The following is a 27,900-nucleotide window of genomic DNA, read 5'->3' as shown; positions in this document are numbered from 1 at the left end:
CCCTGGAACTCTGCAGGTGCTGACTGCTCAGATTTGACCTGGGTAAAGCTCAAGTGCAAAGAACATGCTTCCCTGGATCTAAAGGTGTGACAGGAATTATGATTTCTGTTTATGACAGAAAAAAAAAGTATGCCTCCTTGATATAAACAAATCCAGACTTGAGGAGTTTATTATTCTGTGGTAACTGCTTGTGTGCATGTGTGCATGTGTGGTTGCTGGGTATGGAACTCAGGACCTCATGTGTGCCAGGCAGGTGCTCTACAGTTGAGCTACATCCTCAGCCTTGGTAACTCTAACTGAAGTTTTCATTGTTATGAAGCTTTTGAGTTTTTCAGGGAACTCTTCTGCATTATCTCATTTGAGACTCAGAACAGCTTTGAAAAGAAAGTAGGGCAAATCTCATGATACACATTATTAGATACAGACCATCAGGGATAATGTCAATAATTATGCCCACTACAGAGATGAGGCGTATTGGATCAAGAACACGAGATTCATTCCTGGGTGCTAAGCCTTTCTTTATTAGCTTGCTACCTTGGAGATATTTCATAGCATAATTTCCCTGTACACTTCCTTTTTGGCACATATGTATGTGCCTGTATGTGGCATGGTGTGTGTATGTATAATGTGTGCACTTGTGTGTGTGTAGATGCACATGCCCCATGCACATATTTATGGAGGCCAGAGGAGAGTGGCAGCTGTCCTCCTCTGTCACTCCTTCACTTCATTTCCTTGAGATGGAGTTTCTCACAGAAGCAGAAGCTGTTGTTTTCTGGGTCTGTCTGCTTGAACGGTGAACACCAGTGGTTCTCCAATATCTATCCCTACAGACTCATGCTTACATGGGAAGCACTGTAACCCATGAAGCAATTTTCCCAGCCTTGTACACTTGTCGTATAGCCCCTAAAGCAGTCATTGAGCACAAGTGCCTGTGGTTGAGGTGAATTAAAATGCCTTTCTTCTGAGTGCATTTATCTTGGGGTAGACAGTGGCTTCAGCTTTTACTTTATTATTGAAGCCTGAAGTCTGAACACAGAAAGTTTGCAAAGCAGCCTACAGTTGAAAGCATCTTCCCAGTCTGTGACTAATGCTCTCACTGCTTCTTGTGCATTGCAGATGTGACCTGGAAGACGTCAAGCACATGGGCCTATTTCGGAAGTGGTCTGTCATTCCAGTCCTGGGACTGATCGAGACCTCTCTTTATGACAACATACTCTTGCACAATGCCCTTTTACTACTTCTGCAAGTTTTAAATTCTTGTTCTAAGGTAGCGGACATGTTGCTGGACAATGGTCTCCTCTATGTGTTATGTAATACAGTAGCAGCTCTGAATGGACTAGAAAAGAAGTAAGTTTTCATTTTAAAATTACATGTGGCAGATATATTAGAAAGAAAACTAGTAGTGTTACTTTAAAGCATCTCTTTTTTTTAACTACTTACAAATAATTTCTTTTCTACAAAATTTGTTAAGTTACTTTGGAGAGGGCATGTTTTGTATTACTTTCAACAACATATTGTTAAGAAGAGAATGTTTAAATGATTTTAAATGACTTGTTTTTAGGTATTTAGAATTCGAAGACAAGTAGAACAAATTGCAGTACTCCCAGGCGTGTTTGGCAGGCCTCCACCATAGTCTGTAAGGTTCTTGTCCCTGCCCGAGTAGAGGGTTAAAGAGACAGTATGGCCGTGACTGTCACATAGCTAGTACACAGCAGAGGGAACTGTCTTACTTTAAAGCCATGATGGCTTGTGAGTATATAGTTAATTTATGATAAGGACTATAATGATTGTGATACATTTACAATAATAGACAACATTTTGACTCCACTACTACAGATTAATTTCTAATAGCCAAAAGTACAATGGCAAAAGGGTTGCCCACCAGTTGATTTAACATCTTTAAAAAAAAATAAATCATTAGGGCTAGAAAGATAGCCTAGTGGTTAAGGTGCTTGCCAGCAAAGCCAAAGGACCCCAGGTTTGATTCCCCAGTATCCACATGAAGCCAGATGCACAAAGTGGTGCATGCATCTGGAATCTGTTTACAGTGGCTATACCCATTCTCTATATATATATACCTGCCCTTCTCTTTCATAAATAAGTAAATTAATAAAATATTTTTAAATACATTATTAATTAGCTTTTGTACTTTTGCTGCCCCCACTTCTGCTCTGCATTGCACCATTTCAGCTAGCAGGGGTGAAGACTGAATCTTTAGAGGCACCATCTGATTGCACATGAAAGCACTAACTTTTGCCCGTGTTTTCACAGCGAGTACAGCATCTCCTTAGTAAATGTCTAGGCCAAAAACCTGCTTCTTGTACCAGCTCAGTTCATCTTTCACTGGGCACCTCTTACAGCTGGAGGTCTGTGTACTAGGCCTATGAGAGGTAGAAAGAAACAGTTGTTATTAGTGCTATGCGTGAAATTGCTAAAACGGGGAAGGTACCCACAGGTTTGTTCCAAAAGTAGCTGTTCCTTTTTTATAAAAAAATCAATTTTACTGAGGCTTGGGATATGGCTTAGTTGGTAGAGTGCTTGCCTAGCAAGTACAAAGCCCTGAACTTGATCCTAGCACCATATCACTGGGCATGATGAAACATGTCTGTAATCCCAGCACTTGGCAGATGGAGGCAGGGGGATCAGGAGTTCAAGATCATCAGCTATATAGCAAGTTTGAGGTCAGCCTGGGACCATCAAAAACAAAGGTCCTTACTGATGTCCCTACGCTATTCTGTTAACTGCTGTAAATGGTTGCACTGCTAACTTTTGAATGGTTTGAAAAAAGTAAATGGATAGAAGTGCTTGGTCCCAGTGTCACCTACTAGAGGTACAGTACTAAAGTTACAACTGTGGGCAGAGTAAATGATTTGCGTTTACTCTGTATGTGTAAGTGATTGTTATGCATTCAGGCCCGTTAACCCTTTCTGTGTAAAGCTAATGACTTCCACATCTCTGAATGTTGCAGTTCATCCTCCAACACCTCACCCTTCACACAGGCTAAGGAACTTGCTCATGGGTCCCAGTAGTATCTAGTGGTCTCTTTGCTGGGCTAGTGCTCTGCAAGTAGGTGTTTCTGGTAGAAGTCTGTGTCTTCTTCCTCCACTGCTATGTGCATGTGCACTGCCTGCCATGGAGTAGGCAGGAGCAGGTGTTGGACACATGCTGGCAGAGCAGGAGTTTAACCAGTTCTCTTGTCTTAAATTACTGGCTGTTTTTCTCATAAATGTCATGTTTCTTGTTCTAATCTTCAGCATTCCTTTGAACGAATACAAATTGCTTGCGTGTGATCTACAGCAACTTTTCATAGCAGTGACAATTCATGCTTGCAGCTCCTCAGGCTCACAGTATTTTAGAGTTATTGAAGACCTTATTGTACTCCTTGGATATCTCCAAAACAGCAAAAACCAGAGGACACAAAGTAAGATGGGTGTTTACAGATCACTGGGGAGTTATGTAGCAGTCAAATGTGGCATTTGGATCTATTTTCATTCTCAATAGCACTTACTAAAGGCTTGTCCTAACTCTGTGATAACAGTGATGGGCATGAAAAAGGTACCTTTGAAATGGTGAAAATTTAAGAAAATGATTTAAAAAGGGGGAATTGATGTGGCAGTCACTGGCAGCCCATCACTGACAGAAGCTGGGGTTTCCTCCCTTGCTTGTGTTGCAGTGTAACGCCTGTAGTTTTCCTCAGTGGGAGGTAGTAAAGTCGTCAGGAAACAGTTATGGTTAAACTTTGCCTTGTGTACAAAACTCACATTTTTTAAAACAGTTATGTACAGCAAAATCAATTATGATTTAATGTTTTCCATTAAAATTTCTATAATAATAATGCACACTCATAATCAGCACTTGGGAGGTAGAGGTAGGAAGATCAAGAATTCAAAGTCCTCCTCCACTGCATAGAAAGTTTGAAAACACCCTATGCCACATGAGATGCTGTCTCAAAAAGCAAATTGGGGGGGATGTATAATATGGCTGGAGGGATGACTTAGTGGTTAAGGCATTTGCCTGCAAAGCCAAAGGACCCAAGTTCAATTCCCCAAGACCCACATTAGCCAGATGCACAAGGGGGAGCACACATCTGGAGTTCATTTGCAGTGGCTGGAGGCCCTGGCACGCCCGTTCGTTCTCTCTCTCTCCCTCCCTCCCTCTCCCCCTCTTTCTCTGTCAAATGAATAAATAAATAAAATAATGTATAATAAGAAATTGTATAATAATTGCTACAGTTTGCTTTTAACTTGATCTTGTACATGGTTTAAAAATACTAATAGCGGGCTGGAGAGATGGCTTAGAGGTTAAGGTGCATGCCTGTGAAGCCTAAAGACCCAGTTCAATTCTACAGGTCCTACATAGACCAGATGCGCATGGTGGTGCATGTGTCTGGAGTTCATTTGCAATGGCTAGAGGCCCTGGCGTGCACCCATTCTCTCTCTCTCTCTCTCTCCCCCTCTTTCTCTAATAAATAAATAAAAACAAATCTTAATAAAAAAAAAAAACCACTAGCTGGGTGTGGTGGCATACGCCTTTAATCCCAGCACTCAGGAGGCAGAGGTAGGAGGATTGCTGTGAGTTTGAAGACACCCTGAGACTACATAGTGAATTCCAGGTCAGCCTGGGCTAAATAACAAGACCCTACCTCGATTTCCCAGTATCCACATAAAGCCAGGTGCATAAAAAGGTGGTGAGTGCATCTGAAGTTTGTTTTCAGGATCTTGAACCCTGGAGTGCCCATTCTCTCTTTCTCTGTTTCTCTTCTGTCTCCTCCTTCTTGCAAATAAATAACAATACTTTGAAAATAAAAAGGAGGTCTGGAGAGATGGCTCAGCAGTTAAGTCACTTGTCTGCAAAGCCTAGCAGCCCAGATTTGATTCCCCAGTACCCACATAAAGCCAGATGCACAAAGTGGCGCATTTGTGATGGCTGAAGGCCCTAGTATGCCCATTCTCTCTCTGTCTCTCTTCTTTCTTATCTCTCTCTGCTTGCACATAAATAAAAGTATTTTTAAAATAATAATAAATAAAATAACTCATATTGAGCCAGGTGTGGTGGCACATGCATCTAATCCCAGCACTTGGGAAGTATAGGTAGGAAGATTTCCATGAGTTTGAGGCCAGCCTGAGACTACAGAGTAAGTTCCAGGTCAGCCTCAGCTAGAGTGTAACACTACCTCAAAATAAATAAATACTCTTAAAAAGAACCTAGGCATGGTGGTGCATTACCTTTAATTCTAGCATTCTGGAGACAGGAGGTAGGAGGATCATTGTGAGTTCAAATCCAGCCTAAGACAACATAGTGAATTCCAGGTCAGCCCTGGCTACAGCACAACCCTACCTCAAAAAGCCAAGTGTGGTGACACACACCTTTAATCCCTGCCCTCAGGAGGCAGAGGTAGGAGGATCACTGTGAGTTCAAGGATACTCTGAGACTACATAGGGAATTCCAGGTCAGCCTGGGCTAGAGTGAGACCCTACCTCAAAACACACACACCCCAATAAAAGAAAAGAATCTATGTTGATTTATGTCTAAGGTATGATCTTTTCTTTCTTTTCTGCTCCTTTTATTTTATTTATTTATTTATTTATTTATTTTGTAGTTTTTTGAGGTAGGGACTCACCCTAGCCCAGGCTGACCTAGAATTCGCTGTGTAGTCTCAGGGTGTCCTCGAACGCATGGCGATCCTCCTGAGTGCTGGGATTAAAGGCATGTGCAACCCACCCCGTCTGGCTTGAAGCATTCATTATCTTTGTGATATGGATATTATAGCTTGGGTGTTACAGTTCAAATCTGAGGTGATAAATAAAGTTCAGTTAGAAGATTCGTAACCTCAGAGCTTGAAAACATTCTTGCCTCATCTGCTTTTAGATATGGCTTTGGCTCTACAGCTGAGAATTCTCCAGGCTGCTATGGAGTTTATAAGGAGCACAGCCAGTCATGACTCTGAAGACCCAGCAGATGCAGCCCAGTCGCCTTACGCTCCCCACCATGCCGCGCTTCAGAAGCGGAGAAGCACTGCTGGTGAGTAGTAAAGTGGCATTTTAAGGATGAGAAGTTAGGGCTGGAGAGATGGGTTAGCGGTTAAGCGCTTGCCTGTGAAGCCTAAGGATCCCGGTTCAAGGCTCGATTCCCCAGGACCCACGTTAGCCAGATGCACAAGGAGTTCGTTTGCAGTGGCTAGAAGCCCTGGTGCGCCCACTCTCCTCTCTCTGTCTCTGCCTCTTTCTCTCTCTGTCTCTTGCTCTCAAATAAATAAATAAAAATAAACAAAAATTAAAGAAAGAAGAACTGGAATTTAAAAAAAAAAAAAGAATGAGAAGTTAGAGCTGGGCGTAGTTGTGCACGTCTTTTAAACCCAGTGCTCAGGAGGCAGAGGTAGGAGGATTACCGTGAGTTCAAGGCCACCCTGAGACTACATAGTGAATTCCAGGTCAGCCTGGACTAGAGTGATCTACCACCAAAAAAAAAAAAAAAAACGAAAGAAAGAAAGAAAAAATTAGAAATTAAAGGTAACTGGACTTGCCTGTATTCTCATGCGATATATATTTAAACATTTTTGTTTAAAAAAATTCAGAAAATCTGGGGAAGTTTTTCTTAAGTTTGCCAAAAGTGGCTGTACAGTGGGATAGGCCTGTCCATGTGTCATACGAACCATGTTGAGGAGATCTGTTCTATCCTAAGTGAGAACTATTTGCTAGAAGAGACTGCACAGAAGAGTGGCCCAGTTCATGTGTAATCATACAGACTATGTCGGCAGACCAAGCTTTATCCTCTTGGGAAGTCTGTCAAGGTTTTCAGAAGATGGCATGGTGTGATCAGAAGACTTTTTTTTTTTTAAAAAGAAACTCTGGCTTCTTCATGAGTGAGCTAGAAGAGAGCAGTGGGCACACAGGCGGTGTGTGGCGTGAGTGTGAGGAGGGCAGTGGTCACACAGGTGGCCGTGGTGTGATCTAGGCAAGGGCTGGGGAGGATCACGTGGGGCAGCTGCACATGTGAAGACAGACATTGCTGGCTTGTAGATGGTTAGAACTCCTACGGCATCAGAGCTTGATAACTACAGATAGTTACGGTAGTCTCCATATGTTCTCCCTAAAATATGGTGTTTCTCTATGGAAACATTATTCAGAAAGATAAATACCAAAAATTCAGGATATATGTCCATACACATGTATATATGTCTACATACAGTGGATATTCAACATACACAGGTGCACGCATATGGATCTGTGTCTGTAAACATGTTCTCACAGTCTTAAAGGCTTTTAACGCCAAATCTCTTCTGCCTGTACTCCTTCTTTGTGTGCAATGCAATAATAATAATAATAAGCGGCAAAGGAAGTTTATTGAGAAAGAATGGGAAAGGCTCCAAAGTATCAGGGCAAGCACACTTTGAATTTCAGCTGACATTCAAAGGAGAGAAAGAAAGGGGAAGATGAGGAAAAGTCACACTCTTTGAGTTGGAACTCAGAAAAGTGGGCAGGCTCAGCAGTGAGAGTCATGAGCAAGTGACTATGCAAATTTTTAAAACTTCATGAGAAGCCATGGGGACCTTCTGCTTCTGAGCAATGTGGTTGTAAACCCAGCCCAGTCTGCTGTGGATTCTAGATTCTAAATTGTTACTTCAGAGACTTAAATACCACCACTGATCTCATTGCTGACCAGTGTTCTGGGAGGTGGATGTTTTCCTAAATGAACTCGGTTGGCATTTGTTAAAAGCTATGGAGATGAGACGCATCTCCAACTGCATGCCACCACCGGCAGGAGTCATGAGAACAACTGGAGCTGGCCTCCACCACAACATCCTCCAAAGACCCTTGACCTCAGGATGGTCAGCGAGATGGGGCTTGTTTCTCCTATGGCACTTTCATTGCTCCTAGGTCTTCATTGTCACCCTCCAGGAGGAAACAGACACTGTTAGTTCCAACATACTCTTCCTCCAGCCTCACAGCAGCACTGAGTTCCCGTCTCACAGTGAGGGTCTGCTACCTCAGCCCCTGCATCATGGACATAAATACAGGGTGGGGGTGTAAATCCCCTCCGTAGCACCCTGCTCTGCCCACTGTTTGCAACCAGATTTCTATTTCTGATCAGTAGAGATATCTTTTCATATTAGCAAACATGAATATTCCTATTTTTAATGAATATTATGATGTGTTATGATCTCGAGTTTTTGTCAATAGAATGTTTTTACTTGCTTTTGCCACTATAGACAGGATAGCATTTTTTTTACTATTTTTTTTAACATTTTCATGGATATATGTTACATTTTGATCATGCATGTCTCACATTACCCTCTCTTATCTCCCTCAGTCTCATTGTACTTCTTCTCATCTCTTACTAGTGGCTATGCCACAGAAAAGTAATTTATTGAGGAGGGGAATGGTCTCCCAAGGCCCTTCCCTATTTTTAACAGAAAGTTGGCTATCCTCATCCTGTGCAGATAACCACATCTGATGTGAGCTCATGAGTGCAGTGACCTTGTAATGTCCAGACACCAAGTTCCACAACACTTCTCTCCATCCTCTAACTCTTACATTCTTTTTGGGGGGGGGGTGGAGGTAGGGACTCACTCTCTAGCCCAGGCTGATACAGAATTCCATATATAGTTTCAGGCTAGCCTCCAACAGCTGCAAATAAACTCCAGATACATGTGCCCCCTTGTGCATTTGGCTGACGTGGCTTCTGGGGAATCAAACCTGGGTCCTTTGGCTTTGCAGGCAAGTGCCTTAACTGCTAAGACATCTGTCCAGCTCTCTGTTTTATTTTTTAATATACATCTTAAATATGAGGAAACAAAGCCTTAGAAAAGAAGTTCCCAAGGCTACACCAGATCCATGTGGCTTGAGCTTGTGTGCTGAAGCATTCCTACTGTCAGTCATGGAGTTCTAGGGCAGTCCTGCTGTCGGTCATGGAGTTCTAGGGCAGTCCTGCTGTCGGTCATGGAGGTCTAGGGCAGTCCTCCTGTCGGTCATGGAGGTCTAGGGCAGTCCTCCTGTCGGTCATGGAGGTCTAGGGCAGTCCTACTGTCAGTCATGGAGTCCTAGAGCAGTCCTGCTGTCGGTCATGGAGGTCTAGGGCAGTCCTCCTGTCGGTCATGGAGTTCTAGGGCAGTCCTCCTGTCAGTCATGGAGTTCTAGAGCAGTCCTCCTGTCAGTCATGGAGTTCTAGGGCAGACCTAACTCTTCCTTACGTAGTGTCTTTCTATTTTGCCATAGATCTTGATCATGATTTATCAGTGGGTTTTACGTAGGAAAGCTATGGATATGTAAGGAGATATGAGGATGAATTTACATGAAGTAAGAACATTGCTTGACACTGTTGTTCTTGAATATCCAAGAGAAGAATGATCTTTTTATGTGTTTATGGTTTTTTAAATAATTGAATTTATTTATTTGAGAGACATATTTTATATATTTATATATATATATACACACACACAGAGAGAGAGAATGGGCAGGGCCTCAAACCACTGCAAATGAATTGCAGGTGCCTGTTCCACCTTGTGCATCTGGTTTAGATGGGTCCTGGTGAATCGAGCCTGGGTCCTTAGGTTTTGCAAGCAAGTACCTTAACTACTATGCCATCTCTCCAGCCCATGTTTCTGTTTTGCCTAAAAGAAAACTATATTCATCAAGCTAGATTAACTGATTATTGGACAACCTAAAATTTTCAAATATCTAGGCCTACAGAGATGGCTCAGTGGTTAAGGTACTTGCCTGCAAAGCTTAAGGACCCAGGTTCAGTTGTGCAAAGTGGCACATACACCTGGAGTTTGTTTGCAGTGGCTGGAGGCCTGGTGTACCCATTCTCATTCTCATATTCTCATTCTCTTTCTCTCTTTCTCTGAAATAAATAATATGTTTTTAAGTTTTTTTAAATATCCTGCAAGGTAAGTCAGTAAAACCTGTCATAATGTAGTCATATGAATATAATTTGTAAAGTCACTTATTAGAATTGATAATATGTTTTCACAATTCATAATAAAGGTTCAATTCCAATGAAGGGTTCTGTTATTCCTCACCTACCAAGACGTCATTTTGGTTCCTATGGTCAACTTCCGATGCCCTTCTTCAGTCCATTAAGCCAAGACTCCTCCCCTCAGCTGTCTCCCGGATGCACTTCCTGGGCGGTACCTCCCGGAGCAGGTGCAGTAATGCAGCAAGACCAGCTCTCCTCCTGTGGAGTCTGAGCTGTTTCTCAGGAAGCGCTTTGGATCACTGAATTCCAAATTATGCACACACGCCAGTCATCTGTGGCAAATCCCGGGCCTGTCCCTGCATGGTCTCTTCACTTTCACCAGTTGACTTTGTCACTGTGAACAATTTTCACAATCATTTTGTAAACAGTAATTATGTGATATTCTTTAAAACTGTTGATGATTTTTTAATACAAAGAAGTGAAACAGTATCTGAAAATACCTGATCAAACATCACAGCCATCTATGCCCATATCTACCTAGAGTTTTTCAGACAATTTGAACTTAGACAAATGGCCATCTCCTACACACTAACTTAACCTGTCATTTTGGACTTGAAACCAGAAGTACTGTTACACTTCTTTAAAAGGGGGGGGGGGGGGAAGCATCCATCTCTCTCTTCCCTTGGTATAAATTAGCTTTGTAAAAAATAAATTTTTCTTTTCATGGTTTAGTAATCTAAATGTTGCAGTAAGTAGATTTATTCTCATTGCTAACTGGACTTGGACATTGTAATATTTGTGCTTTGAAGGTCCCTGGAAGTTCCCCCTGGTACACACGGAGTCCCTCCTGATGAAGATGCGCTCTGTGGCCAGCGATGAGCTGCACACCATGATGCAGAGGCGGGTGCGCCAGGAGCCGGGCCAGGCCACGGACGTGGAGCTCGCCCAGAGGCTGCAGAGGCTGGCCGTCTTGGCCATCAACAGGATCGTTTACCAAGGTAGTTGAGAGTCCACCTTCTCCCGGGGCTGTTGAATCACAGGGGAAGTGATGTCAGATGAAGATGATTAGATTTCAGATTTTTAGACAGCATTGTTTTTCTTTTCTTAGTGTCCATATGGTTAAAGGAATAATTTTTCATTTGGGACTGATAGCCTTGATAGTATTTTGTTTTGTTTTGTTTGGGGGGGGGGGCGGATTCTAGGTATATTCTCACTGTAGCCCAGGCTGACCAGAAATTCACTGTGGAGTCTCAGGGTAGCCTCAAACTCACGGCAGTCCTCCTACCTCTGCCTCTGAGTGCTGGGATTAAAGGCGTGCACCACCATGCCGGCTCTTGATAGTATTTATTTTGGTTTTTTGAGGTAGGGTCTTGCTCTAGCCCAGGCTGACCTGGAATTCACTATGTAGTCTCAAAGTGGCCACAAAGTCACAGCCATCCTCTTACCTCTGCCTCCCAAGTACTGGGATTGAAGGTGCATCCCATGCCAAGCTACATGTGCACTTTCGTAAGGTGTTAAATTAAATGCTATCCCAGTGGTTTTGAAACAATATGGCATGTCCAACATGTTTTGGTAACTCTTTTAAAATATTTTTCTTTCTTTCTCTCTTTCTTTCTTGCTAGCAGAAAGGGAGAGGGGAGGAAAGAAAGAAGAGAAAGAATGGGTGCATCAAGACCTCTTGCCATCACAAACGAACTCCAGATTTATGCCTCATTTTGTGCATCTGGCTTTACATAGGTACTGGGAAGAGAACCCAGGCCATCAGACTTTGTAAGCAAGCGCCTGTAACCTCTGAGCCATCTCCCCAGCACTATTTTGGTAACTTTTATTTTGAGATAATTATAGACTCATAGGTACTTGTTAAGAAATAAGACAGAGGGCTGGAGAGATAGCTTAGCCATCTTAAGGTACTTGCTGACAAAGCCAAGGAACCTCAGTTCAGTTCCCCAGGACCCACATAAAGCCAGATGCACAAAGTGGTGCATGCATCTGGAGTTCGTTTGCATTGGCTAGAGGCCCTGGCATTCCCATTCTCTATTTGCTTCTCTCTTTCTCCTCTCAAATAAACAAATTAATGAATAAAATAAAATAAAAAGAAGGACTACAGAGAGATTCTGTGTATCCTGTATCTAGTTTCCCCAAAGAATCCTGCAAAACTATAGTATACTGCCACTATCATGGTGTGACATGGGTCCACTCAAGGAAGATGTCCCTACAAAGATCTCTCCTACTGCCCTTTCATGGCCACACCCGTTTTCTACTCCACCACTCCACAGGCCCCAGGCACCTCAGATTTACCCTCTGTTTCTACATTTCTGTCATGCCCTGAGTGTTCTAAAAGCCAGGCAGGCATGGTGGTGCATGCCTGTGGTCCCGGCACTCAGGAGGCTGAGGAAGGAGGATTATTAGTTCAGGAGTTTCAGAGCAGCATGGCAACATGGTGAGGCTGTCAAAAACTAGTTAATCGGGCTGGAGAGATGGCTTAGCGGTTAAGGCACATGCCTTTGAAGCCTAAGTACCACGGTTCAATTCTCTAGGTCCCATGTTAGCCAGATGCACAAGGGGGCGCACGCATCTGGAGTTCATTTGCAGTGGCTGGAGGCCCTGGTGTGCTCATTCTCCCTCCCTTCCTCTCTCTCCCTCCCTCTCCTTCTCTCTGTCTCTAATTAATAAATAAAATCTTTAAAAAAAAAAAAAAAAAACTAGTGAATCCACATGATGACTCAGCATTATTCCCTGCAAACTCATTCTGCTTACTGAGTATGCCATATGCATGCGCACGCGCTCGCTCCCTCTCTCTCTCTCTCTCTGTCTCTCTCTCTCTCTTCTTTCCTTCTTTCTTTTTCTTTTCTTCCTTCTTTTTTTGACGCAAGCCCAACAGACTGGCCTTTTTTTTTTTAATGTGACAGAGCCAGAGTGAGACAGAGACAGAGAGAATTAGTGCACTAGGGCCTCAGCCACTGTAATCCAACTCCAGAGGTGTGCGCCACCCAATGCACATGTGTCTCCTTGCAGACTTGTGTCACCTTGCATATGGCTTACATAGGATCTGGAGAGTCGAACCTGGGTCCTTAGGCTTTGCGTACAACCACCTTAACCACTGTGCCATCTTTCTTTTCCTTCTTTCTTCTTTCCTTCCTTTTCTTTCTTAGGGTGATGATGCTATGGTATGGCTGTGCCAGAGTTTGTTTAACCACTGGCTTGTTGAAAGACATCTACATTGCTTCCAGTTGGGGTTATTACAAATAAACCTTCTACCAACATCAGTGCACAGGTTTTTAGCAAACATTAATCTTCTTTTTTCAGATAAATACCAGGGAACATTTCCCAGACTTTATGGCAGTGGTACATTTATAGTCAGTGTTGAGCTAGACTACCACTAAAAAAAGCTATGCCAAAACAAACAGAAATTGCTCAAGACCACTGTAGCCATGTGCAGTGACGCACACTTGCAACCTCAATGTTTGGGAGGTTAGGCAGAAGGGTCCCAAGGTCAAGGTCAGCCTGGCCTGCCAAACAAGGCAATAGACTCCCAGGCTGAAATCCAAAATCGAGCAAGGATTACCATGTGAAGGGATTTAATTGATCCAGAGTTATCACGTGACCACATTTGATTGGTTACCTCATGCATGCATCCACATGCCTTGGAGACTGTTGCAGTCAGGTTCACATTGCTGGTAGAAATCACCCAACCAAGAGCAGCTTGTGGGAAAAAGAGGTTTGTTTTGACTTACAGGCTCGAGGGGGAAGTTCAACGATGGCAGTGGAAAACGATGGCATGAGCAGAGGGTGGACGTCACTCCCTGGCCCACATAAGGTGGACAGTAGCAACAGGAGATGTGCCGAACACTGGCATGGGGAAACTGGCTATAACACCCATAAACCTGCCTCCAACAATACACTATCTCCAGGAGGCGCTAATTCCCAAATCTCCATCAGCTGGGCACCAGGTATTTTGAAGCATTCAGAATACCTAAGTTTATGGGGACCTGAATCAAACCACCACAGAGACCCAGCTCCCATGTGTGTCATGGATTCTTTCTGCTAATTTGTACAAGAATCCATGTCAGTCACCTTGCACTGTGCCTCATCTTCACTAGTCAATGAAACCTGTAATTGAGAATTTTGTAACCTAAGTACTTTCAATATCTGCATTGTTTTAAAGGAGTTCTTTTCCACCATATTGTGTCTGCTGTGTCTAATGTACCCACTGCAACATGAGCTAGTGACACATGGAATATCTCACCAGGGCCATTACCACTTATAATGACTAGGTACCAGTGAGCTGATGATTTTTTTTTTCTTTTTAAATCCAGAATTGAATTCAGATATCATTGACATTTTGAAAACTCCAGAAAATGCAACTCAAAGCAAGACTTCACTTTCCCAGACTGAAATTTCTGAAGAAAATATGCATCATGAACAGCCTTGTGTTTTTAATCCATTTCAGAAAGAAATGTTGACGTATCTGGTAGAAGCATTCAGAGTGTCTGTTGTAAGTAAATTGATAACTTGGAAGGTGCTCATTTACACAGGGAATAGAAGTGTGTGTCTGTGTGGAATGTTTCCAGAGGCCGTATTTCCGTTTTCTCTTTCCGTTTTCTCTAAGGCTAATACAGCTTAGATCTTGCTTGTCGTTTGTTTCCACATAGGCTCTCTGGCCCAGGCTGACCTGTAACTCACTCTAACTTCAGTCTGGTCTCAAACCTCAAACTCTTTACAGTTCTCCTTCCTCAGCCTTCCAAGTGCTGGAATTAAGGTGTGCACCATCCACCTAGCTCTGATTTGTCTTGTGTTTTTGCTGATTTTGAAGTAGGATCTCACTGTATAGCCTGGGCTGGTCTTGAGTCTCTGAGTCCTTTTGCCTCAGTATCCTAAGTGCTGGGATAACAGGTGTATGCCACCATGCCTAGCTTGAGTTTTTAATAATAGAGTAATACTATTTAATAACAATATTATTAACTACAAATGACTTACCTAATAGACCATCAGAAAATAAGTTTTGGTGATCACTGACACTAAAAGAATAGCCTGATTTTAAGTGACTATACTATCAGTTTCTAAATTATTATAATTTAAGTCGTGGCCTGAACATACGTAACACCTTCAAGATGATATAGAGAATATTGACAGGTGTCAGTCTTCACTTATGGTCAGTTCTCTTGGGTTTCTGTGGGAGCAGATGTCAGTTCACTCTGCAGATAGGATCAGAGGCCCATCTAACTCGAGCAGACCTCACAAGTCAGTACTCTCCTCTCCAAATCTAAATTATAATTCAGTGCCTGACACTGAATAATAAAACAGATGCCACTTTGTGCCTGGAAAGTCATTTCCAAAACTCTGGATGAAGTCTAAAATGTATTGATTCCAGTATTTAACCCACGCATGTGGCTGGGTCAGAACAGGCTAGCCTTAGAGCTACGTTGAAGCAGCCTCGTTGGTTATGTGGACAGTTGGTGGTTGGCTTACGTGCAGCTCTAGACTTGGGGCTGATATGCAGTGTGGTGCTGACTCAGGTTGTTGATGAACCGTCCTTCGTTTGTGTTGCAAAATGAAGCTGGACTTGTTTACTCTTGTTCTCTGAGCATTTCTTTTTGTTTTTTTTTTTTCTATTTTTCTCCATGATCATTTCTTGATTTGATTTTTAATTTACAACCTCTCAGTCTTTGGTTACTTTTCAAAATGGCTCAGGACATTAGCTTCATCATCTATCCTTCTCTCTTTTTAGTTGTGGTACAATATGTATAACATAGGACTTACTGCTTTAACCATTTTAAGGGTACAATTGAGTTAAGTATTTTCATATTATTATAATACATACAATCATCACCATCTTCTATCTCCAGAACTTGTTTATCTCTAACTGAAATTCTGTCCCTATGTACTGAACACTACCTATCTCCCACCTTCAGTGATCACTACTCTGCTTCCTGTTTCTGTGACTTACTATTCTAGATACCTCATAAGTGAAGTCATCTGATACTCATTTGCGTGTGGTCTATTCTCTTTAGCATAACTTTTTCAAGGTTCTTCTATATAGAATTAGCTGTCAGAACTTAATTGCCTTTAGAGGCTGAACAACTGTCGCCTTGTATGCATATATCCCATGTGTTTATGTGTTCTTCCATTAGATTATGGCCCTGTGGCTGTTTCGAGTAATGTGGTTTGGGCATTAATGCATTTCTGCCTCTTACATTCCTGCTTGTGTGGGTGTGTCTGAGTGTGCAAGAGGGTATGAAATCGGGAAGGAAACGTGCTCTGTGGTCTTCTTTAGGACTGTACAATGTTGGCACATGACTTGCTATTCACGAGATCTGACCCTCAGTCTCTCCTACTCTGACATAAGGGCTCAAGTAGAACTGGCGGGGCCAAGCAGGGGTGGACTAAAGCCCTGGGGCTGTGTAAGGAGACCTTCCGGACACAACTGGTGAGACTGCTCGCGCATATTTTGTCACCAGCCCGCCCTGTGCAAGAGAGAAAACAAGCACTTGAAATCGTGTGTGAGCCGACTCATCAGGAAATACTGCGAGACTGTCTCAGTCCAGCCCCACAAGTAGGTGCCTCAGCATTTGTGAAAGTAAAACTGGGTAAAATGTAGCAAATATCTCAGTGTTTGAAGTAAATAAAAATTTGGTGAAGTATAAAGTCTCTTGAAACAGGAACGGAAATTAAACTGTATTTTCATGCCTAATTTGTCTAGTGCTTAATTAAGAAGCTTTGTATCTTGAGTTCTTATGAGGTCTTATATACTTATTTGTTCCCATATCGTAAAGTATTTTCTATAAGTACTATTTGCGGGCCTTTTAAAAAGTGTTTTTATTGTCTATGAAACATCTATACTGAATATATCTCAAACAAGCACATACAATAACTTCATAAAAAGAAGCTGGGCATGGTGGCTCACATCTGTAATCTCAGCACTAGAGATACTGAGGTAGGAGTGTGGTCATGAGTTCAAGGCCAGCTTGGGCAACAAAGTAAGTTCCAAGTCAGCCTGGTCTAAATCCTGCCTCAAAACAAAACAAAATTCACAGTTAAAGTAGAATAAAAAGATTATTTGTAATGCCTAAAACCAACCTACTTAAGAGAATTACAAAATACACAAATTCTATCATTTCAAGACTTGATAGCATAAGGGCTGTGGAGATGGTTCAGTGGTTAAAGACAGTTACTTGCAAAGACTGCCAGCCCAGGTTCAATTCTCCAGTACCCAGTAAAAAAAAGTGGCACATGCATCTAGAGTTCATTTGAAGTGACAAAAGGTCCCAGCACACCCATTTTCATTCATTCATTCATTCCGTCTCTCTCCTTCAAATAAATTTAATTATTTTTTAGAGATAATAGCATAAAAGATATATCAAACCATTTTGAGGGGCTATTTCACAGTTTCTTACAAAATTAAATATATATTTAACTTACAGTTGTGTTGCACCATTTTTAGGTATTTACCCAAAAGAAATAAAAATGTATGTTCATGAAGAGATTTGCATAAGAATACCCATGGGAGCCATTTCAATAATGGTCCCAAACTGGAAATAGCCTAAGTGTCAGTCACTAGGAGAACATGGAGCTGGGGAGATGCTCAGTCTGTAAAGTACTTGCCTCACAGCATGAAGACATGAATTTGACTCCTGGAACCCACATAAAATGAGGAGCATGTTGTCATGTGCCTGCAATCCCAGTGTGGAAACAAGAGGACCCCTAGGGCTCTTCAGCAACCTTGGGGCACTTGTCCACTCCTTCCACCTTCTGACATGGGGTCTCTTGCTGTTTTGTCGCTGTAAGTGCACCAGTCTAGCTGCTCATGAGCTTCCAGATGTTCCTGGATCCCATTGATGCAGGTGCATTAGGATCATGGATGTGTGTGCCAGATTGTCTGGCTTTACATGGGTGCTGGGGACTTGAGCTTTGGCAGGCTTGTAAGCAAGCACTTTAGCTACTGAGCCATCTCCCCAGCCTTCAGATAGCTTGTCAAGGTAATTCTGAAATGCTTCTGAATACTAAACAAATGTTTTTGTAATTTTTTATGAGAAAGAGAAAGTGTGTGTGTGTGTGTGTGTGTGTGTGTGAGAGAGAGAGAGAGAGAGAGAGAGAATTGGCACTTCAGTGCCTCCAGCCACAGCAGTCACACTCCAGATGCATGCACCACCTGTGCACCTGGCTTCCGTGGGTTGAGTTGAGCATGGGTCCTTTGGCTTTGCAGGCAAGTGCCTTAACCTCTAAGCCATCTCTCAGCCCAGCAAATATTTTTAAAGTTATAAAATGAATATTTTAAGACACACATAGGAATACCCCCATTTACCATTTTTCTTCATTTGCCAACTCTTAACTTAAGCCTTTTACATACACAGTGTCTGCCTTGCCTCTGTTGGCCAGGTAGCAGCTGATTTAAAGTGCAGCATCAAGGTAAATAAATGTTGCTACTTTCACCATTGCATATGTTCATCTTACGCTTTTGGGATGACATATTATTCGACATGTTCATTTAAAGTCACCGAGTTGTGATTGTTCCAGAGCCGTTTGTTGATGCTTAATATTGCTCAGTTTAAGTTGCCATAAAGACAGACTCAGTGGTGGCTGTGTCAGTGCAGGTGTTTAGAGTGCGATGTGTGTTTATCTTGCTGGCGTAGATGTTATCTAGCATGCTGTGTACACACAGCGATCAGGGATAGCATAAAGAGGCCACCTAACACAAGGAGGGGCCAGATTTCAAGTTTGCACTGTGAAGAACAATTGTTACTACCCTAAACACACTAATTTTGGTTTTAGGGTCTGCTCATAGATTGGCCCACACCAATCCTCCCCTGGACATATGTGTGGAATTGAGTGCCAGGATCTCACTGGCCTTAATTTTCAACCTTTTACTGTCCCCAGAAAGTAGTGAAAATTGACAAACTAAAGAGCCTTTTGGCTGGCTGGGCGTGGTTGCACATGCCTTTAATTCCAACACTTGGAAGGCAGAGTTAGGAGGATCGCTGTGAATTCAAAGCCATCCTGAGAGTACACAGTGAATTCCAAGTCAGCCTAGACTAGAGTGAAATCCTACCTCCAAAAACCAAAAAAAAAAAATGATAGCCTTTTGTCCCTAAAATGTCAACAACTTCTATTGATCAAAAATCAAAGGAAAAGGAGTGGCTAGCACATTGCTTTTACTTCAAGGTTTAAAGGGCGATTGCTCCTTGCTTCAGTGTTTCCGTGAGAAGAACTAAGAAATCATTTTCTGTCCCCAGCTTGTTTCCTGTGTTCTATTAGCAAATGCTCCCTAAATGCACCCCAAATTCTGTTCTTGCTTCTGTTCAACATGTTCCAAAAAGTAAAAGCTTTTAGCTGTCCGTGAAAGTAGAAAGAATGAGGGAATGAGTACCATGTGACTACCTTGTTAAATCTAGCCAACATTGTTAATACCTTTATCACATTGAATCATTTCTTCTTCTTCTGAATTATTTGGAAATACTTTACAGAAATCATGATAATTTTCTAGATTATTTTTAAGAAAACCTGTAATCATAACATTATTACAGCTGATGAAATCAGCAATAATTCTTCAGTGGCAGTAGCTACTCAATGCATAATTAAATTTCTTCATCTGTTATTGGAATGTCTTTTTGTACCTCATTATTCAAATCAGGTTCAATCAACTAAACTTAATAGTATAATTAAATTTATTAAATAATTTAAGTGGAGGAAATAAAAATTCTGCATAACTAAGAAGCTATCCTTTCTTTTAAAGCATGGAGCCAAGCTAGTTTTGTATTTGTCAGAACTGATACAAAATCACCAGGATGAGCTGACCGAGGAGGAGCAGAGCAGAGCAGAACTGCTACTGAATGCTTTCAAGTGCTGCGGCCACAGGTGCATGCCCCCCAGCGCTCCCTCCAAGCCGGAGCTCATTAAAGTGATCCAGCAGGTGAGTGTGTGGCGCTCACTGGGTGACGAGAGGTTTTCTCATTGTTGGGGACCACCAAGGGTAATCCTGAAGTGCTCTTTCATGCTCTCTTAGGGCTTTTTCATGAGGAGAGAAAAAATGGCCTTGTCAGAGCCTTTTAATGTTTTTGGTCACCCTCATCCATTATCTGTAGCCATCAGTGGAGAAGAGATCTCTATGGTGGTGGGCGAGGTGCCGTGTTCCTGGAGTTAGAGTCTAAGTGGAAGGTGAAGTCTTCATGGAGTTCAAGTGTGACTGAGAGGGTGAAACAGGAAGCCAGCAGCTGATGAACTACATCAGGCCAGGCAACTGTTCTGTCCTAGTTTCCATGGGCGGCCTAAACTATACAGAAACAAAAGGAAATAATAGCTTAAAGTGGCTTATTTACTGTAACATTTTGGTCTACTGAGGCTTATAATTTTTTCTTTGTTAACTTAGTTTCAATATTACTTTGTAAGGCCTAGTGCCAATATTAGATGAAAATTAATAAATTGTATATATTATTATATGAATCTTTTAGGAACAAAAGAAATATGAAACTGAAGAAAGTATGAGTAAAGCTTCCTGGCAGAAAACAGTTCATAATAACCAGCAAAGGTAAGGTTTTTATGAGTCAAATGTCCTGTCCTTCAGGAGTTATGAGATGGTGTGTATACATTTAGCCTTTCGTTTTGGTTTGCTGTAGAGGTTTTGTGTGCCTTACTTTATTTTGTTGTTCTTGGTGTTGGAGGTGAAGTGTCGGGGGGTGGGGGGAGCGGCTACTGTGAATGGCACCTAGGGCCTCATGCATGGCAGGAAAGTGCTGTGTCACCAAGCCACACACCCATCCCTTATGTGTACTTTTTATGTATACTTTTAAAATCCTATATGTTGATGAATAGTTAGTGCTCTGTATCCATTTAAGTTCTGAACAATATTGTTTAGTCTCTTTCAGCGTCTCGATTCAAAATCCAAGGATATATCTAAAATTGCTGCAGATATCACCCAGGCAGTGTCTCTGTCCCAGGGAATTGAGAGGAAAAAGGTGATCCAGCACATCCGAGGGATGTACAAGGTAGACCTGAGTGCCGGCAGACGTTGGCAGGAGCTCATTCAACAGCTGACACATGATAGGTGAGCAGTGGGGGATGTTGCTGGCATGTGAGAGGTGAGGGCATTGTACTGTAGGCATCTTCTCTGTGTGCTGCTAAATACTCTTCCCAGGGCTGAGGAGATGCTCAGTGGCTAGAAGCACTTACCCCACCCATCAGTGTGCAGGTTCTGGTTCAGTCCCCAGTACCCATTTAACAAGCCGGGCAAGACCACACAGACTTGTAATCCAAGTCCTGCAGGGGCAGAGATAGGGGACTCACTGGAGCTCAGTAGTAAACAGTCTGAAAATGGCAACTGCAGTTCAGAAAGACACTCCACCTCAAGGACACATGCAGAAGAGCAATAAAGGAGGACTCTCGATGGCCTCCACATTCATGCACATACACTGTACATACATGCACCACAACACACATGCCCAAAAAAAAGAAAACATTTTCATTCTAGAATTTAGGCTCATAAGATTACTTCAGGAAAGAGCCAGGCATGGTGACCCACGGCTTTAATCCCAGCACTCGGAGGCAGAGGTAAGATCGCTGAGAGTTTAAGGGCAGCCTGAGACTACTTGGGCTGGAGCAAAGCCCTACCTCAAAACCCCCCAAATAAACACAAAAGAGAAAACGGTTGTGGTGCTGAGGAGATACTTGTTTGCAAAGCCTGCTGACCTGGCTCAATTACCCAGCACCCACCTGAAACCCAGGTACACAAAGTGTGAATAGGCATATGGAGCTCAGTTGCAACAGCAAGAAGCCTTGGCACACCCAGTCCTTTTCTCCGTTTGTCCTTGCAAATAACTAAAAATGCTTTTTTCATTTATAAGTGCAGTACTTGCCTAGCATGCAGTAAGCCCTAGTTTAATCCCCAGTACTCAAGAAAGAGGTTACAAAGTGGGAGGAATATAGGATATTTGTCACCTCTGAAGACTAGATATCTTTCTGAACTTAAGTACTATAAAAGAAATAGAAAACAAATCTGTAGGGCTGATATGGGTGTGTTATGAATGTGTATGTTCATTTGTGTGAATTCAGGGATACATGTGCTGCGTATGTGGAGGTATGAAGCCAGCTTTTGGGTATTGGTTCTTACCTGTCTCTGCATTTGAAGTAGGGTCTCTCACAACTGCGTTTGCCAGGCTACGTGGTCTGTGAGCTTCTGAGAGCCTCTGTCTCTGCCTCCCATCTTTCCCTGCACATGCTCGGATGATGCTATAGCTTCCAGATTTAACTTAGGCCTGGGGCTCCAAACTTAGGTACTCAGGCTTTATAAGCAAGTATTTTACCCACTGAACCATCTCCTCAGCAGAAATCAGTGGTGTTTAAACTTGAATTTTAACCAGTATATTTAATGATGAAAACCACATAAATTTATTTTCAGAAAATATGATAGTTAATTTTTTGTTTGTTTTGTTTTTCAAGGTAGGGTTTTACTCTAGCCCAGACTGACCTGGGATTCGGTGGTCTCAAACTCACAGTGATCCTCCTACCTCTGCCTCCCAAATGCTGGGATTAAAGGTGTGCGCCACCACACTCGGCAATACTTTTATTATTTTGAAAAATTACAGATTTGAAAACAAGAATAGCACACTGCTGATGTGACACAAAGGGAGTTAATGAACAGATGAGAATGCCTTCAGAAGACTGACTTGTTCGTGTTCTGTGAGCAGGACCTCATATTGCTCAGGATAGCTTTAAACTTCTGATGCTCATACCTGTACCTCCCGCATGCTGAGATTACAGGAATGTGCCATGTTGCCATTTTATTTATTGATTTTTATTTATTTGCAAGGAGAGAGGGAGAAACGTAGAGGCAGAGAAAAAGGTAGAGAAAGAGAGATTTGGGCACATCAGTGCCTCCTGCCACTGCAGATTCCAGATACATGCACCATTTCGTGCGTCTGGCTTTATGTGGGTACTGAGGGACTGAATCCAGGCCAGAGCTTTGCAAGAGGAGTCCTACCCTTCCTTTGGCTCTTACATTCTTTCCACCACCTCTTCCGCATTAGATCCTGAGACTTGGGAGGTGTGATTGAGATGTTACTCAGTACTCCAGTCACTTCTTTTCAGCACTTTGATACCTTCTGAATTGTCCCATCTGAAAAGAGAAGATTCTGTACCCAAAGTGAAAGTAGCATTAATATAAAGGCATAAATATTAAGAGAAGTGCTTACTGGGCAGTGTGATAAGCATAGTATATACATTTTCCAGACATCAGCAGATGTTACACCCCTAGGGCTCATGACTACCCCTGTTTTAAGTTTTCAGTATCAGGGATGTATTCCCTCACATAGAGTGGGCCTCCAGTCCAATTGGAGGGCAACTGGTTTCCACCATGACAGATGTGCCACTATTGCACCCATTGGCTCATTTGGCCTGGCTGGCCAATTATAAGGCTTGCAGTGTCCACTGTTGAGTATCTTCACTGGTGGTATCTCTTTCCCCCATTGAACTGCATGTAGAATGGCTTCTTCCAGCTTTCTGTCAGCTGGTCTACATGGAGGAGGTTAACAGCTCAGTTCCAGCAGGATTTCTCAGTGGCCTTGCAGCCCAAGTATGTGGACTCTTCAGCACCTAATTTAATTTTTTTAGCCAATTTGTTGTTGTTTTTGAGGTAGGGTCTCACTCTAGCCCAGGCTGACCTAGAATTCACTATGTAGTCTCAGGGTGGCCTTGAACTCACGGCGATCCTCCAACCTCTGCCTCCCGAGTGCTGGGATTAAAAGTGAGTGCCACTATACCCGGCTTAAACCATATTTTTTAACCAAACATTTTTCTTTTCATATTTGAAAGCTTTTTTTCATCTTGTGCTAGTACCCACAGCAGGATGTCAGGTGGGATCATGAGCTGTCGCTGTGTTGCTCAGGGTTTTGGTGGTGCTTCAAGGCCCATCAGGAACCTACAAGCACACCTGGCTCTGTGGTGTTCCAGAGATTCTGTCCTACAGGAAGCATGCCAAGTATGGAACCCAGCGAACACATGGTCTCCTCCATCACTCATGCTAATGCTGGTGAATAGACTGGAAGAGCAGGAGAAACAGTACTCAACTGCACAGTGGTAAAAGAAAGAATGCTTAGGGGAGGAGAATTAAGGGTGATTTTTTTTTCCCTTTGTTTATCATCATTTTACTATTTTCCTTCATCTGAAATATAAATTTCAGGGCTGGGAAGATGGCCGAGTGGTCAAGGCACTTGCCTGCGGAGCCTAACAACCTGGGTTTGAGTCCCCAAAACCCACATAAAGCCAGATGCACACAGTGGCACATGCATCTGGAGTTTCTTGGTGTACCCATTACCTCACTGTCCTTGCAAACAAACAAATAAATAAAAAATATTTAAAGTGGAAGTGGAAAATGTTTTTCCATTAGCTAATAAGCATGTTAAATCCAGTATGTTGTACTGTGTTGATAAGATTTTCGTGGGAGCTGGGTGTGGTGGCACATGCCTTTAATCCCAGCCCTCGGGAGACAGGGGTAGGAGGATGGCTGTGAGCTCTAGGCCACCTTGAGACTACATAGTGAATTTCAGGTCAGCCTGAGCTAGAGTGAGACCCTACCTCAAAAAACCAAAAAAAAATTTTTTTGTGGGGGTATGGCCTTCTAAAAATTGAGTAAATTTAAGAAACTTGCTTCAGGAAGAAATGTGGAAAAAGGGATTCCAGGCTCTGTAGATACTTTTTTTTTGATATTTATTTATTTGAGAGAGAGAGAGAGAAAGAAAGAATGGGCACACCAAGGCCTCTAGCCACTGCAGATGGACTCCATACGCATGTGTCCCCTTGTGCATCTGGCTGACATGGGTCCTGGGGAATTGAACCAGGGTCCTTAGGCTTCTCAGGCATATTGACCTTAACCACTAAGCCATTTTCCCAGCCCTCTATAGACACTTTTTATGTCAAGCCTTTTATCTAGTGTCTGTGATTCCCAGAGTACACAAATAGCTGTTTTCCAACAGTTCCATTGTATTTTTTTACTTGATCTTTATAATAATTTTAAGGGTCTGAGTCCTGGTGGCCACTAAAATGCCCTTTTATTTTCACTTGCAGAGCAGTCTGGTATGACCCCATCTACTACCCAACTTCATGGCAGTTGGATCCAACAGAAGGGCCAAACCGAGAGAGGAGGCGTTTGCAAAGATGTTACCTAACTATTCCCAATAAGTATCTCCTCAAGGACAGACAGAAGTCCGAAGGTAACAGTGGCTTCTTTCTCATCACATGGCTGTGACAGATAACTGGTCATTGATCAACATCACGAGTACATTTTTTCTCAACAGGTGTGATCAAGCCACCGCTCGCATACCTGTTTGAAGACAAAACTCATTCTTCTTTCTCCTCCACCGTCAAAGACAAAGCTGCAAGTGAATCCATCAGGTAGCTCCCCCCGCCGCCGCCGCCTGCGCTGTGGTGAAAGCGCTGCACTCACTACAGAGCACGTGTGGTGTTGGTTTGGCCCCGTGCTCTGGAGAGAGGAAAGTCCCAAACAAGAGACGAGACTGGGCAACATTGAATGAATCCAGATGTCTTTCCTGACAGTGAGGCTTACTAGATGGCAGCTCTCACGCTCTGACCCTTGCTTGAGAGAACGTATGTATGTACTGTGTCACATGTGGGCACACGTATGAGTCCAGGTCAGAAAATAACCTTGGGAGAGTCTCTCAATCAACACCATACTTACTGAAACAGGGTCTTTCCCTTGAGCCCAGAGCTCACTGATGTGGCCAATTTAACAGCTTGTCCTGGAGATCCCATGTTCTCCTTTTAAGCACTGGGATTGCCGGCAAGCAGCCATGACTTCCCAATGTTTATGTGTATGCTGGCATTCCAGACTTGGGTCGTCACACTAGCCTGACAGGTGCTTTACCCACTGAGCCTTCTCCCCAGGGCATGATGTATTTCTTTAGTTGACTCTTTAGTAATTCTGTGAAGTGGCCAGAGCTGCTGGTAGTACCCTGTGTAGGGAGTGATGCAGTATTATAACTAAGGGGCAAATTCCATGTCTTTTGTCTGACTGATCTTGGGCGTGTTACTTGCATCTCTCTTCAGTTTCCTGCTTACCAAATGCGGATCTAATCCCGTGGCCATGTATGCTTAATGTCAGCCAGTACTAGACTGCAAAAGACAACTGACTTCAGAACACACTCAGACTCCAAAGTCCTTGTTTCTCCTAAAACACTGCTCTGTCACACATGGAAGGTTGTGACAAAACCGTGTCTGCTTCCTTATGAAATGAAAATCAAGAACACTGGTCTCGGATAGCTGGGTCCTTACCTTCCACGTGCCGGTTGCAGGATCCAAACACCACTTGTGGGTTTCTATGCTACTTCAACAGCAAAGCTGTTAAAAACTCTAGTGTTCTCTACTTGAATCATCTACTAGATGACAAAATAGAATTTATTGTCTAAAGTTGGTCAAAACATTTAACCAAAGTCGTTTTCAACATGTTCTGACAGAGTAAATCGAAGATGTATCAGCGTTGCCCCATCCAGAGAGACAGCCGGGGAATTGCTGTTAGGTAAGTCAGTTTTGGACACCCCACTCACATTCACCCTTCCTCATTTAATTCTTTCTGTTATGTGCATAGTATGTTGTGGTATGGTATATGCACATGTGTGTAGACTTGCATACCCCACACACAGAGGGTATGTTTCCTCCTCTGTCACTTACACCATATTTTCCTGAGGCAGAATCTCTAACAAAACCTAGAGCTTGTGAGGTTTTGATTATATTGGCTGACCAAGAAGCTCAAGACCAACAAGCAGTCCTCCTGTCTCTGTCCCCTCACTATTGGGATATGCATGGCTTTTGACATGGGTGCTGGGGCTCGAACTCAGCCGCATGCTTACCCACCAAACTATCTCCCCAGTGCCCGCTCATCTTTTTCTGGGATAGTTTAAAGTGTTGTTTTTAACAGCAGATAAACATTGTCTAATATAACATACACTAATTTGTTTTTCAAGGTAAGGTCTCACTATAGCCCAGGCTAACCTGGAATTCACTATGTAGTCCCAGGGTGGCCTTGAACTCATAGTGATCCTCCTACCTCTGTCTCCTGAGTGCTGGGATTAAAGGTGTGTGCCACCACGCCCAGCTGATAGTTCTCCTTAAGGGGCTCACAGATAGTACCAAACCCTACCTGGAAAGGCTCTACCTACATATACAAGCCCAGGTTAAAGTTAAGTTTATAAACTAGCCACAGAAAAAGATGAACAATAATAATATGACAATATATATTACCATAAAAGTTATGCATATATGATCTCTCTTAAAATAGTTTTAAGCTTTATTTATTTTCATGTGTGTGCATGCTCACACACATGCATGTTCATGCCCATGCATGCCAGGGTCTCTTGCCTCTCCAAATGAGTGCCCATGAAGCTTTATGTTAGTGTCTGGGGAATTGAACCTGGGCCAGCAGGGTTTGCAACAAAGTACCTCTAGCCACTAAGCCATCTCCCCAGCCCTTCTCTTAAAGTACATCATGGTACCTTCACCTTTTACTTAAGGTCAAACTTTATGGCTTTTCTTGGCATATGCAAATTGCTGGCATCACTTACTATTGTGTGTTGGGCCATTACTAAGTGAAATAGGGTTACTTGATAAAAAGCAGCACATGCCACAACAGTCAGTCCGATGACTGAGGCAATGGCAAAGTGACTAACAGACGGATAGTGTATTCAGCATGCACGCACAGAAATGACGCATGCTCCAGCACGACAGTACAGGACTTCTTCATACAACTCAGAATGACATGCAATTTAAAGTTCCTTTTTGAAATTACCCATTTGATATTTTCAGTCAGTGGTTGACCACAAGTAACTGAAGGCTTAAAAGCAAAGCCATAGGGGCTGAGAAGATAGTCAGTAAAGTGCTTGCCTGACAAGCATAAGGACCTGAATCCAATTGCTAGTACCCATGTAAAAATACCGAGTGTGGAGGGGTGTAGCAGACAGCTTCAGGTTCACTGAGATGAACTTT

At 42.8% G+C, this 27,900-nt stretch overlaps 1 protein-coding gene across 4 annotated transcripts in view; it reads left to right on the top strand.

Annotated features, from left to right (window-relative positions):
• The window catches only part of Lyst (lysosomal trafficking regulator), a 175,547-nt gene that overhangs the window by 92,125 nt on the left and 55,522 nt on the right, over positions 1-27,900 (top strand). For 3 of the 4 annotated variants that reach the window (XM_045150389.1, XM_045150388.1, XM_045150390.1), the window contains exons 26-37: positions 1,117-1,347; positions 3,255-3,421; positions 5,869-6,021; positions 10,728-10,916; positions 14,235-14,413; positions 16,265-16,471; positions 19,649-19,825; positions 20,364-20,440; positions 20,768-20,956; positions 24,970-25,115; positions 25,200-25,296; positions 26,376-26,437. In XM_045150389.1, the coding sequence (XP_045006324.1) occupies positions 1,117-1,347; positions 3,255-3,421; positions 5,869-6,021; positions 10,728-10,916; positions 14,235-14,413; positions 16,265-16,471; positions 19,649-19,825; positions 20,364-20,440; positions 20,768-20,956; positions 24,970-25,115; positions 25,200-25,296; positions 26,376-26,437 (1,874 nt within the window). Of the gene's footprint in view, positions 1-1,116; positions 1,348-3,254; positions 3,422-5,868; positions 6,022-9,986; positions 10,146-10,727; positions 10,917-14,234; positions 14,414-16,264; positions 16,472-19,648; positions 19,826-20,363; positions 20,441-20,767; positions 20,957-24,969; positions 25,116-25,199; positions 25,297-26,375; positions 26,438-27,900 lie in introns of all 4 variants that reach the window. The other variant, XM_045150387.1, reaches the window with a different exon arrangement.

Source organism: Jaculus jaculus, chromosome 5 (assembly GCF_020740685.1).
Source record: "Jaculus jaculus isolate mJacJac1 chromosome 5, mJacJac1.mat.Y.cur, whole genome shotgun sequence".
Lineage (NCBI taxonomy): Eukaryota > Metazoa > Chordata > Mammalia > Rodentia > Dipodidae > Jaculus > Jaculus jaculus.
Note: the sequence above shows the minus strand (reverse complement) of the source record. Positions and strands in the feature narration are given on the sequence as shown.